Source organism: Zalophus californianus, chromosome 1 (assembly GCF_009762305.2).
Source record: "Zalophus californianus isolate mZalCal1 chromosome 1, mZalCal1.pri.v2, whole genome shotgun sequence".
NCBI classification, from domain to species: domain Eukaryota; kingdom Metazoa; phylum Chordata; class Mammalia; order Carnivora; family Otariidae; genus Zalophus; species Zalophus californianus.
Window position 1 is genome coordinate 109,862,186 of NC_045595.1, and position 14,312 is coordinate 109,876,497.

Here is a 14,312-nt window from a genome sequence, read left to right on the forward strand (position 1 = left end):
GTTTTTTTCTTTAAAGATTTTATTTATTTATTTGACAGAGAGAGACACAGTGAGAGAGGGGACATAGCAGGGGGAGTGGGAGTGGGAGAAGCAGGCTTCCCACCGAGCAGGGAGCCCGATGTGGGGCTCGATGCGGAGCTCGATCCCAGGACCCTGGGTTCATGACCTGAGCCGAAGGCAGACGCCTAACGACTGAGCCACCCAGGCGCCCCTGTTTTTTTAAAAGATTTGAAGTAATCCTACACCCAACAGGGCTCAAACTTAGAACCCTGAGATCAAGAGTTGCATGTTCTACCGACTGAGCCAGCCAGGCACCCCTTAAGTTTCATTTTTACTTTAAAACTACGTTTCCCCCTTACTGCATTAAATCTATAAAATTTATAAAACTGATGTCAGTTAGTGAGCCACAGTTATCCCTTTTTTTGTGTGTGTGAATCGAGGAAATTTACTTCTATTTATAATTGAAGTATAGTTGACACAGTGTTAACATTAGTTTCGAGTGTACAACATAGTGATTCCGCAAGTCTATCCATTATGCAGTTACTTCTTGTTATCATTTCTTTTAATTGTGCTAATTATTTTTAGTTGTAGGTATGTTTTGTTAATATGCTTGTGCCTAAATTAATTTCTAATGAATAGTTTTCTCCAAATTGGACAGATCAGAAATTTTAAAATCCAAGTTATAAACTTATTATCTGAAATGGAGATATCCCAGTTTATACACAAAACTGGCTATGGCTGGCTCTTTAATTTTGAGGAAGAGCAAAAATAAGTATATCTGTTTGAAGATTCTCATTTTCAAAGGAAGATTAATTAAAAAAGCCATAGTGGCTCAAAATAATCTTATGAGCTGAAGCTACTCATTACCAAAATGCATTTGAAATCTAGTACTTATTCCACTTCATAATGGAGAGGTTTTGCTTACATTCTTTTGTATCTAAAGTGACTAGGCTTGAGAACCATTTTAGGAATCATGGTGGTATGTTATACTGCAGAGGCTTTATATCTAAAGATCTGGTTAAAAAAATTTTTTTTTGCATTTTTAAAAAAATTTTATTATGTTAATCACCATACATTACATCATTAGTTTTTGATGTAGTGTTCCATTATTCACTGTTTGCATATAACACCCAGTGCTCCATTCAGTATGTGCATCACCAGGCTAACCCATCCCCCCACCCCCTCCCCTCTAGAGCCCTCAGATTGTTTTTCAGAGTCCATAGTCTCTCGTAGTTCGTCTTCCCCTCCGGTTCCCCCCCCCCCCAAGATCTGGTTAAAATTAAAATTTTCTGTTTGTCTTCCTAGTTGTAAAATTGTGGAACTCATTCACAACATACATTAATCCTAAGCAACAACAATGACAACAGTAGTAAACCTGAAACATCCATTTGGCTTTAATGTAGTTTATTTTCTTGCTTTATTTTTAATTTACTTTTTTTTTTTACTTCTTAATATTTAATATTCAGTCCTCTGTCAGATTTTCTCATAATGTAAGAAATATCTTTTTATAGTTGATTTGTTTGAATCAGGGTCGAGAGAAAGTCCACATGTTGTATTTGATAAATGTTACATCTTCTTTAACCTATGCCTTTAACGTGTTTGGCATGAGAAATAGAAGTCCACATTGCTACTGGGTTGTCTTTGTTTCTAGGCCCTTTCAGTGAATAAATTTAGTCAATATGTATTTTAGAGAAAACAAAATCCCTGTATACTCCTATTTCCATTTAAAATGAAAGTTTTTTTTTTTAATATTTATTTATTTGAGTTTATGGGGTTTTATCTAACAACTTTGATTTTTGTATCTCCTTACTCTGAGGCTGAAAACCTCAATTCCTAATTATTTAATATTTGTTTTAACCTATAACGTGCATGTATTTACTGTATATATAGCTGCAAAATAACAATGTCAGTATTAGTACTTTTACTTTCTGATATAAAACTACTGAATGTTTAGATCTCTGAAATGCCTTCTCAAGATAAATCCTAATAGAGAAAAAATGTTGAAATTATTATTTTGTAGCTTCTTGAAATAATTTTTTATGCATGTGGTTATACTACCAACTTTTAAATATATTTTTTTCGGTTTTCAATTTTTACAGATTGCCTTTTTTGAGATTTAATACTCCTTTTGTCTTTATTTATAATGCACAGAATAAATTTAAATTCTAGCAGTGTTGCACTGCTACATACTTTTTTTTCTATTTTATTGATTTACACATATGGTGAGTTAGTATTTTAAAGGAAAAGAACACACTAGTTATAAGATGAATAAGTTCTGGGGATCTAATGTTCAGGCATGGTGACTACAGTTAACTGTCTTGTATACTTAAAAGTTGCTGAGAGTAGATCTTAAATGTTCTCCCCATACACATAAAAAAATGGTAACTGTGATGTGTGATGTATGTGTTAGCTAACCTTATTGTGTTAATTATTTCATTATATATATATCAAATCATCATGTTGTACATCTTTAACTTACACACTATTACGTGTCAATTATATCTCAGTAAAGCTGGAAAAAAATTAAGCATAAGATCCCATTGACCATGTCTTTAATTAAGATATTTCTGTGTTGTGTTTTATTTTTTGTATGTTTAGGGGTCTTCAGAAGGAAGAAATTGTTTTGCTTACTCATGGAGATAGTGTAGACAAAGTAGCTGATGGATTCAAGGTTGTGGCACGTTCTGGGAACATTGTGGCAGGTGAAAATTTTAAAACTTTTGCAGATTTCATTTTAAAAAACTTCTCTAAAGAGTCTAAGAATATGTTTCTGTCTGAGGTACTGTTATTTTTTTTATTTTTAAAAGATTGTAAATGTCATCGGATCAACCATTAATTTATGAAGGGAATTTAATATTATTTAGAAGTCACTTACTGGTTTGCTCTGAAATACTTTAAAAAATGTTCATTCTAATAAAAGTTCTCTAGATGTAAAACACTACTTTTATGGCTCAGGATAAATTTGAGAATGGTCTATTTTTCTAGTGTGCTTTGTTCATAATTGGGTTTTTAAATGCCTTTCTTAGGTATACATAGGCATATATCTTGGACGTCTGTGAAACACCAGACTAAGCACTCAGGACATTTCTCTGAGGCAGGGTAGGCAAACTGTGACCTGTGGGTCAAATCTAGCCTATAGCCTGTTATGTTATTAAAGGGTTATAATAAAAGACAGGGACTGTATGCGTATGTTCCACAGAGCCTAAAATTTTTATGATTTAGCCCTTTGTAGAAATTTTGCTAATCCGTACTTTAAAGCCGTTTTTATTCTCTTCTTTTTTGAGGAAGAGGAATTGATTTTCTGGCAGTTTGTGATTTTTTTTGACTTGCTTATTTGAATAGTTATGTAAATAATTATCAATAATCCTGGAAGTCAGTAAAAAAAAAAAGAGTGGATTTATCAATAAAGTTCTTTTTGTTTGAAATGCCACACCTCAACAGTAAGTTGAAAAAAGATTTGTCATGGATAAACCGAATTGAGTAATTTGCCTGCAATTACTTAACATAAGAATAGGAATGATCCAGAATGGTTTTCATATTGAAATGTTTTTACTTAAGATTAATAGTGGTAGATGGCGTATGCATTTGTATTCATTTAAGCAATATTTGTGTGCTTTGTGCCGGTAACATTTCCAGGTGCCAAGGGTAAAGTAATGAACATAGTGGACAAAAATCTCTTTAACATTTCCAGTTTGCGGGGAGGGATGGGACAGCTAATACGCAAACAAATACAGAATATGTCAGGTGTCAGATAGTGTTTAAGTACATTGACAAATACAGGAAGAGAAGAGTATTGCAGAATATGTGTGATTAAGGTTGTTACTCTTTTATATAGGATATTCAGGGAAGGTATTCCTATAAAATGATACTGAACATGAAGGTAGTAAGTGCTGACTCTTCTGGATATTTGGGGGAAGAGAAATAGCAGTACAAAGCTCCCAGGATTGGGACCATGTTTGAGGAACTGCAAGGAAAACTACCTGGTTGGAGTAGAGTAAGCATGGAGGAGAGTGGTAGAAGATGAGATTAGAGGGATGGTCGGGGGCCAGGACACAGGCCATTTGAGGCCACTATGAAATTGTTGACTTTACTCATGATCTAATTTCAGGATTGCCTTGGCTATAATGAGGAGAAAAGAGAAAGGGTCAAATGTAGAAGTAGGGAGATCAGCTAGGAATCTACTGCAGCAATCAGGAGAGGAGACAGTAGTGTAGGGAATAGTGTGGTAGAGGTGGAAGTGGTCAAGAGTGATTGTTTTCTCATATAGATCTTGTACATATTTTGTTAGATTTATACCTTAGTATTTCATTTATTTGGGTGCTAATTGTTTTTAATTTCAAATCCCACTTGTTCATTGCTGGTATTTAGGTAAGCAGTGAACTTTTGTGTATTAACCTTACATCCTACAACCCTACTGTAATCACTTACTAGTTCCTGGAGTTTTTTTGTTGATTTTTTTTCCAGATTTTCTATATAGATGATCATGTCATCTGTGAACAAAGTTTTATTTCTTCTTTCTCAGCCTGTATACCTTTTACTTCCTTTTCTTATTGCGTCAGTTAGGACTTTTATATGGTGTTGAAAAGCAGTGGGGAGAGGGAACATCCTTGCCTTGTTCCTGATCTTAGTGGGAAAGTTTTGAGTTTCTGTTTAGGTATGATTTTAGCTGTAGGTTTTTAGAAGATAATCAAGTTGAGGAAGTTCCCCTATATTCCAAGTTACAGAGAGTTTTTATCATGAATGGGTGTTGGATTTTTTTCAGATGCCTTTTCTGCGTCTATTGAATCAGATCATGTAACTTATAAAACTGATAGAGGCCTATTGACATTATCTATTTCTCGTGTGAGTTTTGGTAAGTTGTGTCTTTCAAAGAATTGGTCCATTTCATCTGTGTTATAAAATTTGTGGACATAGAGTTAGTCATAGTATTCCTTTATTATTTTAATGTCCATGGGACTTGTAGTGATGTCTCCTCTTTCATTTCTGACATTAGTAATTTGTGTCCTCTCTCTTTTTCTTAGTTAACCTGGTTAAAGGCTTACCAATTTTATCGATCTTTTCAAAAAACCAGCTTTTAGTTTTGTTGGTGGTGGTGGTTGCTGTTGATTTCCTGTTTTCAGTTTCATTGACTTAATTTTTATTATTTCTTTTGCTTACTTTGGATATAATTTGCTCTTTTCTCATTTCTTAAGGTGGAAGTTTAGGCGATTGAGTTTAAATCTCTTTTTTTCTAATATATGTATTCAGTGCTGAAAATTTCCTTCTAAGCACTGTTTTTGCTGTCTTTTGGTGTTCTGAGAGCAATTTCCATTGTGTGGGGAGAGTTGGGGAGTGTTTCCTACACCAACAAACAATTCTTATACACCAGTATGGTATTTGAGCGGTCAGCTCAGTTCATCTCAATTCTGACCCTGTGTACCCAGAGATAGCACCAGATTGCACGGGTTGAGGGCTGCATCCCACGAAACCACACCCCCTTCCCTACCCACACACACTTCAGACACCAGTTGCAAGCCGAGGTTATCACCTGTGCCTCTGACTGAACAACCATAGATTGGAGGTTCTAGTGACCCCCTCCTTGGGTTTCAGACATCAGTCACAGGTGCAGGTTACCAGTATTTTTACCGACTGGCTGTAAATCAGAGGTTCTCATGACCTTTTCCTCATTTCAATTAGTTTTCTAGAGTGGCTCACAGAACTCAGAGAAACATTTTACCACTAGATCCCTGGTTTATTATAAAAGGATATAACTCAGGAACAGCCAGATGGTAGAGATTTATAGGGCAGAGAATGGGGAAAGACATGGAGCTTCCATGCCCTCTCTAGGTGCACCACTCTCCCCAAACTGCACTTGTTCATTAACCTGGAAGTTCTCCAAACATCATCCTTTTGGGTTTTTATGGAGGCTTCATTACATAGGCATGATTGATTAAATCATTGCTTCCTGGTAATTGATTCATCCTCCAGCCCCTCTCCCCTCCCTGGAGTCCAGGAGGTTGGGACTGAAAGTTCCAAGTCTCTAATCACATGGTTGTCTCCCCCTGCTTCCTGGTAATTGATTCATCCTCCAGCCCCTCTCCCCTCCTCCCTTCCCTGGAGTCCAGGAGGTTGGGACTGAAAGTTCCAAGGCTCTAATCACATGGTTGTCTCCCCCTGGTAACCAGCCCCCATCCTTAGGTGCTTTCCAAAAGTCACCTTATGAATATGAGAGATACCTTTAAGCTCTAATTTCTTAAGAAATTCCAAAGGTTTTGGGATCTGTGAGCCAGGAACTGTGAATGATGTTCTTTTCTTTATGTAAAGTTTCTGACCTTTATCATTTTCCTTTTGTCTAAAAAAATTCTTTTATCCTTTCTTGCAAGGCCCATGTGCTGGCAGCAAACAGCTTCAATATTTGCTTGTCTGAGGAAGTCTTTATTTTTCTTCACTTTTGAAGGATAATTTCTCAGGGTACAGAGTTTTTTTGTCTTCTCTCAGGTTATTATTTTTTGTCTTCTCTAAAGGTTATTAAAAAATAACCTTTTTTTTAATTGAATTTTTTAGCTTTACTAAGATTAATTGACAACATTGTAAAGTATACAATGTGCTGATTTAATATAGGTACACATAATGAAAAGATTCCCCCATGGAGTTAATTGACACATCCATCACCTCACATATTTGCCTTTTTTGTGTGTGAGAATATTTAAGTTCTGTTTTCTTAGCAAATTTAGATTATATAATACAGTGTTATCAATTATAAGTCACCATATTATTAATTAGGTCCTCAGACTTTATTCATCTTACAACTGAAAGTATGTACCCTTTTACCACCTCTCCCTATTTCCCCCAGCCAGGCCCTGGTGATCACTTTTCCATTCTCTATTTCTGAGTCCAACTTTTTATTTTTTTTAAGATTCTACATATAAGCAATACCATCAGTATTTGTCTTTGGCTTAATTCACTTAGCCTAATGCCCTCCAGGTTCATCTGTGTTGTTGCAAATGACAGGATTTCCTTCTTTTTAAAAGCCAAATAATACTCCATTTAGTGTGTATATATTATGTGTGTGTGTATATATGTGTATATATGTTTCTTTGGTTTGTGTGTCTGTATTTATGCCAGTACAGTACTGTTTTGATTACTGTCATTTTGTAATGTAGTTTGAAATCAGGACATGTGATGCCTCTTTCTTTTTTTTTTCTCAAGATTGCTTTGGCTCTTTGAGGTATTTTGTGGTTTGATATACATTTTAGGATTCCTTTTTTTTATTTCTATGAAAAAGTCATTGGAATTTTGATAGAGATTGAATTGAATCTGTATATAGCTTTGGGTAGAATGGGCATTTTAACAATATTCTTCTAATCAATGAACATAGGATATTTCTTCATTTATTTGTGCCTTCAATTTCTTTCATCATTGTCTTAGAGTTTTGAGTATACAGATTTTTCACCTCCTTGGTTAAGCTTGTTGCTAAATATTTTATTCTTTTTGATGCTATTGTAAATGGGAACGTTTTCTTAATTTCTCTGATAGTTTAACTTATAGAAACACAACTGACTTTGGTATGTTGATTTTCTATTCCACAACCTTACTGAAATTGTTTATTTGTTGTAACAGTTTTTTTTGGTGGAATCTAGGTTTATTTGAGATCTTTTTTTCTTGATGTAGTTATTAATTGCCATAAACTTCCCTCTTGAATTATTTTTGCTACATCCCATAAGTTTTGGGTGTTATGTTTCCATTTTAATTTGTCTTGGGTTTTCGTTTTTTTTTTTTTTTCCTCTTTTGATTTATCCTTTGATCCATTCCTTTGTCAGGAGCATGTTTTTTAATCTCCACATATTTGTGAGTTTTTAGTTTTGTTCTTGTAATTTCTAGTTTCTTACCATTGTTGGAAAAGATGTTTGATAGGATTTTAATCTTCTTAAATGAGATTGGATTCTGATATGTTTTGAATGGAGAGACAAAGGAGTTCCTGTTGGATTGCATTTGGAGTGGGGGGGAAAAAGGGTATAATTGAGTTTTAACTCCCATGTTTTTTGGTCCAACCATCCAGAAAGTTGAAGTTTCTGTTTACCTGAAAGGAAAGAATGCAGTCATTCAAGTTTGTAGATTAAATTCAAGATGCCTTATTAAACATAGAAAAAATGGTATGAATATGCAGTTGTATATAGGAGTCTAGACTGTAGAGTAGAAAATTGAGCTGGAAGTATAAATTTGGGTGTTTACCATCATATGGGTAGAATGTAAAGTTATGAGAGTTGTAGATCACTCAGTGTATAGAGGGGAGATTTAAGGGCTGAGTACTGGGCAACTTTCATGTGTAGAGATGGATAAGATGAGGAGGAACCAACAAAGATTAAGAAGGAGCAGACAGTGAAATAAATGAACCAAGAGAGAGTGGTGTCCTAAAACCCAAGTAAAGAAAATGTGAGGTTTCTTGGTATAATAGAATTAGTATGAATCTGGGAGCCTGCTCGGCCTGATTTAGCTACTTAAACAGCTGTGTAAGTTTCTTGATATCTCAGAGCCGTAAACAGGGGTAATGCATACACAGGTAAAACATCTAGCCTATCATCTTTTGCTTAGTAAATAATTCATAATTTGTCAGAAACACATTACTCAAATCCATGAAGTTACATTTGTGGTTAATAGTATCTAAGAAAGGAATACATAGAATATTCTGATAGGCCTAATACATGAGGTTTTTCTAATACATAAAATTGATAGCTGTATATTGCATATGAAAGCCGTGTGGGACTGAGAGCCAAAACTGAGTTATCATTGTATTAAATAGACAAAGTAATCTGGGTGGAGAAGGAAAGTACTATGAGGTAATCTCTGTAGGACTTATTTCACTGTCCTATATAGTTCACTAATTGCTACCTAAGGACTTCTAAAGAAAAATTGTGGCAACGTAGTTTTTGTTTTACATTTTTTTCCCCCTGTAGCTAAAAATGCACTAAGTTGTATCAGTTTTTATATTTATAGAGGAAGAAATTGTGAGGAATTACTATGGGTACTTAGTTGAGTCTTCCACATGAAAACATTTTTAATTTGTGATTATTTTCTCTATTAAAGGTATAGCAAATGAATCTAAAAAATTATACGGAGCACAGTTCCACCCTGAAGTTGGCCTTACAGAAAATGGGAAAGTAATCCTGAAGAATTTCCTCTACGATATAGCTGGGTGCACTGGGACCTTCACTGTGCAAAACAGAGAACTTGAGTGCATTCGAGAGATCAAAGAAAGAGTAGGCACATCAAAAGTTTTGGTAAGGAATTTACATCTGAAAGTCTACAAATTTGTGTCAATAATGCTAGAACTCAGAGCTGGCTTCAGCACCATGGCCCTTAAATGTTGACTGGGTGATCGGATGTTTTGTGAGTTGCACTGTTTCAGAGTGCTTTTTCAATTACCATATCTACTTTTGATAAAATCAGTGTTTTTAAAGGTAATGATTTAAGCTGATAGTTTCTATTTTTTTGTTGTTTATTGTACTCAACTTGATTTTTAATTTCACCTTGTAGGTTTTACTCAGCGGTGGAGTAGACTCAACAGTTTGTACAGCTTTGCTGAATCGTGCTTTGAACCAAGATCAAGTCATTGCTGTGCACATTGATAATGGCTTTATGAGAAAACGAGAAAGCCAGTCTGTAGAAGAAGCCCTCAAAAAGCTTGGAATTCAGGTCAAAGGTATTGATGAGCCCCCAGAAAAGTCTTTATGTGAGGACTTATTTAAACAAATCAGATCTAGCATTATGGTTTGAGTGAGCTCATTGTCTTAACCAAGTACAGGTTTCTAGAGGTGCCTGGGTTCCCCAGTCAGTTGAGTGTCTGACTCTTGATTTTGGCTCAGGTCATGATCTCAAGGGTGTGGGAATGAGCCCTGCCTCCTGTTCCGTACTCAGTGGGGAGCCTGCTTGAGATTCTCTCCCTCTCTGTCCCCATCCCCCCAACCCCACCCCTTGCTCTTGTGTGCTCACACAGGCACCCACACTCTCTCAGATCTTAAAAAAAAAACAACAAAAAACAAGTACAGGTTTCCCAGTAAACTTAAAGTTATGTTTTTTACTTTTACATTATAATTATCTGGTTCAAGAGGGGTCCCAGGATAAATTTTAAAACTGAAATCAATAGAAATTCTAAAAAATCAAATCAATAAAAAAAATCAATAAAATTCCATCTGTCATTCTGTTCTCTTCTACTCGTTCACTCTTTTTGAGTTATCTTTTCCCATCCATAATATTATTTATGTGTGAGAATTTTCCAAGTCTTCCTACAACAAATATGGATGTACAGATTATTTTACAAACTGAAAGGCTTATACAGAGAAGTGAAGAATCCATAGTCACTTTTTTTTCTAGTTTAATGAGAAATAATTGACATACATCACTGTATAAGTTAAGGCTATAGCATGATTAGATTTTGCATATATTTTGAAAGGATTATCACAATAGTCTCAGCTAATAGTCTTCTCATATGGGAACAATTAAAAGGAAAAATATTTTTCTTTTTATGATGTGAACTCTTAGGATTCACTCTTAACTTTTCTATGTATCAACCAGCAGTATTAGCTATAATTGTTATGTTGTATAGTACACCCTTAGTACTTATTTATATTGTAACTGGAAGTTTGTACCTTTTATCCACCTTCTTCCAATTCCCCTTCTCCTCAAGCTCCACCTCTGATAAGAAGTCTGATCTCTTTTTCTATGAGTTTGAGTTTTTAGATTCTACATATAAGTGAGATCATACAGTATTTGTCTTTCTCTGTCTGACTTATTTCACTTGACATAATGCCTTTAAGGTCCATGCATGTCACAAATGCTAGGTTTCCTTATTTTTTATGGATGAATAATTTTCCATTGTGTGTGTGTGTGTGTGTGCTGCATCTTTATTCATACATTGTGTGTGTGTGTGTGTGTGTGCTGCATCTTTATTCATACATTGTGTGTGTGTGTACTGCATCTTTATTCATACATTGTGTGTACTGCATCTTTATTCATACATTGTGTGTGTGTGTGTGTGTGTGTGTGTGTACTGTATCTTTATTCATACATTGATGGACACTTAGGTTGTTTCCATACCTTAACTATTGCAAATAATGCTACTATGAATATGGGAGTGCAGATATCTTTTTGTGTGTTTTCATTTCCTTTGGGTATCTCTCTAGAAGTGGAATTGCTGGATCACATGGTAGTTTTATTTTTAATTTTTTGAGGATCCTCCAAAAACTTGTTTTTTTTAAAGATTTTATGTATTTTAGAGAGAGTGAGTGTGAGCGGGGTCAGGGGACAGAGGGAGAGAGAATCTCAAGCAAACTCCATGCTGAGCATGGAGGCCAATGTGGAACTCTTATCTCACCACACTGAGATCATGACCTGAGCAGAAATCAAGTTGGACAGTTAACTGACTGAGCCCCTCAAAACTCTTCTATAGTGGGTGTGCCAATTTACAATCCTACCAACATTGCACATGGATTCCCTCTTCTCCACATCCTCGCCAGCATTTATTATCTCTTGTCTTTGCTGATGGCCATTCTAACAGGTATGAGGTGATATCTCACTGTGGTTTTAATTTGCATTTCCCTAATAAGTAGTGATATTGAGCATCTTTCTATGTACCTGTTGCCCTTTTGTATATCTTCTTTGGAGAAATGTCTCTTCAGGTCCTCTGTCCATTTTTTGATTGCGTTGTTTGTGTTTTTGCTGTTGAGTTGTAGAAGTTCTTTATATATTTTGAGTATTAATCTCTTACCAGATATGTCCTTTGCAATATCTTCTTCCATTCAGTTGGTTGCCTTTTCATTTTGTTGATGGGTTCCTTTGTTGTGCAAAAGCTTTTTATTTTGATGTAGTCCCAATAGTTTATTTTTGCTTTCCTTTCCCTTGTCTGAGGAGACATATCTAGTAAAATGTTGCTAAGGGGAGGAAACTAACAAAAGCAGGATTTGTGGGGAGGCTCAAGATTTGGAAACATTGGCTTCCCTGTGGGGTGTGGTTCTCTGGGTGAGCCTAAAACAGTTTGGTTGAAAATCTGAGAAGGAGATTCTTTTCCTTAACACAGGAATAAATTGCTGCTATCCCTTCCTATGGGAAGACTGTGGATTTATTCTCTAGAGAGGCTACAGAAAAGAAACTTTGGACTTGGGGATGTCAATACCAGGCATAGTTGAGGGTAGAAATAAGATTCTACGTTAGAAACAGTAGGGTTAAGCAAAAATCTGTATATTGAATGGTGACTCTCTCCCTGCCTTCTGGTATTTCGTTATCAGAATGCTGATAGGCAGGAGATTGGAGGTGTCTTTTCTGGGGTAATTGACCAGTTTAAGAGAAAGAGCTACAAATTCACTGGTGTCCCCCAGTGAAATAGCCAGCTGTATTTCAGTGAGGTTCACCAGTTGTTCAGCCTTACCACCAAATAGAGATCTTAGTAAGTTTTTAAGTACCTTGCTCTTGAAAAATAAAAGGATAGCCAGTGATTGCTAAATGTATGCTGATAAACATCAGTTTTTCAAGAGACTGTTTAATTCGGTGTGCGGTTCGGAGGACTTTGATCCCTGTATATGAACCCCTACTTTTAGCTCCCTTGGGGCTATGCTTCTTCCTTTGGCTTTTGCTTGTTGTTCTGGTGGGGCACTGAATACAGGAAAGCAATCAGCATAATGTATGATATTATGGCCTTAGATTACTAAATGCCACAGGATTCTCAAAAAAACAAAATTTAGTAAGTTCCTGTGTCTGGACTCTATTAATCATGGTTTATTGGTAGTTCTATAATATGTAGCCGAGGTAAGGGTGATCAAAAGATTGATCTAGGTTTTCTTTCTGTAGTTTGACCCATTATTTATGTTTTTTAAAATCTTCTATTAGTTTTAAAATGTGCTTCTCTTCTCTTCCTCAGTGATAAATGCCGCTCATTCTTTCTACAACGGAACAACAACTCTACCAATATCAGATGAAGATAGAACTCCACGAAAAAGAATTAGCAAAACATTAAATATGACAACAAGTCCTGAAGAGAAAAGAAAAATTATTGGGGATACTTTTGTTAAGGTACCTTTTTAATATCCACAATGTGTACTATTTTTGATGTGAATTTTAGTATTTGTTTTTCCTCATCCTTATATGAAATAATCAAATTTGCTGACTAATTTTGATTTTTTTTTTTTATTAAGAATTTTAGTGTATGTAACTATTATACTGACTGGTTTTTTAAAAACACATATACTTATGTTGCCAGGCTTTTATTTATTTTAAGAATAGGTGTTTCAGTTGATATTAGACTTTTTAGTTCTTTGAGTATTTCAGTGGCTAGTTTTCAGGCTCTTGAATGTTTGCCCATCTTTATGAATCTTTCTAAAGCATATGTTCTTAAAAGAGTTTTCTTTGGGAGTTGGTGTGGATTTTACCTCTTGGTCAGTATTGCAAAAGGATTCTGAGAAATCTTGTTGAAAGTATAAATAAAAAAGACTTTGCTATCTTTTTTTTAAAGATTGATCTCTTTAAAAGGCTGTTTTACTCCTCTTGGTTATAGATTGCCAATGAAGTAATTGGAGAAATGAACCTGAAACCAGAGGAGGTTTTCCTTGCCCAAGGTACTTTACGGCCTGATTTAATTGAAAGTGCATCCCTTGTTGCAAGTGGCAAAGCTGAACTCATCAAAACCCATCACAATGACACAGAGCTTATCAGAAAGTTGAGAGAAGAGGTAAAAGCTTATGAGAACTTTGCCATAAAGCCTTTCTCCCTCCCTCTGTCCCTGAACCATTTTTAATGGATAGTTCAGTAATGTTAAGTATATTTGCATTGTTGTGACACAGATCTCCATAACTTACTCATCTTGTAAAACTGGAACTTTATATCCCTTGAACAACAGCTACTCTCTTCTCCTTTTCCCCAACCCCTGGTAACCACCATTCTACTTTCTGTCTCCATGAATTTGACTACTTTAGATACCCTATAAAAGTGAAATCATTTGTCTTTTTGTGACTGGCTTATTTCATTTAGCATAGGTCCTCAAGGTTCATCCATGTTGTAACATATGACAGGATTTCCTTCTTAAGGCTAAATAATAATTTATTGTATGTATATACACATTTTGTTTATCCATTTATCTGTTAATGGACATTTGGGTTGCTTCTACTTTTTGGCTGTTGTGAATTGTGCTGCTATGAACATGAGTTGGCAGATATCTCTTGGAGACTCTGCTTTCAGGTTTTTTTTTGTTGTTGTTATATACAAGAAGCAGTATTGCTGGATCATATGGTAGTTTTTGTTTGTTTTGTTTTTGTAAGATTTTAAGTAATCTCTACACTCAGCATGGA

The 14,312-nt window shown here is 35.3% G+C and overlaps 1 protein-coding gene across 2 annotated transcripts in view; it reads left to right on the forward strand.

Annotated features, from left to right (window-relative positions):
• The window catches only part of GMPS (guanine monophosphate synthase), a 63,812-nt gene that overhangs the window by 31,732 nt on the left and 17,768 nt on the right, over positions 1 to 14,312 (forward strand). For both annotated transcript variants that reach the window (XM_027585844.1, XM_027585845.1), the window contains exons 5-9: positions 2,599 to 2,702; positions 9,064 to 9,257; positions 9,514 to 9,679; positions 12,890 to 13,041; positions 13,523 to 13,696. In XM_027585844.1, coding sequence (XP_027441645.1) covers positions 2,599 to 2,702; positions 9,064 to 9,257; positions 9,514 to 9,679; positions 12,890 to 13,041; positions 13,523 to 13,696 — 790 coding nt within the window. The remainder of the gene's footprint in view (positions 1 to 2,598; positions 2,703 to 9,063; positions 9,258 to 9,513; positions 9,680 to 12,889; positions 13,042 to 13,522; positions 13,697 to 14,312) is intronic.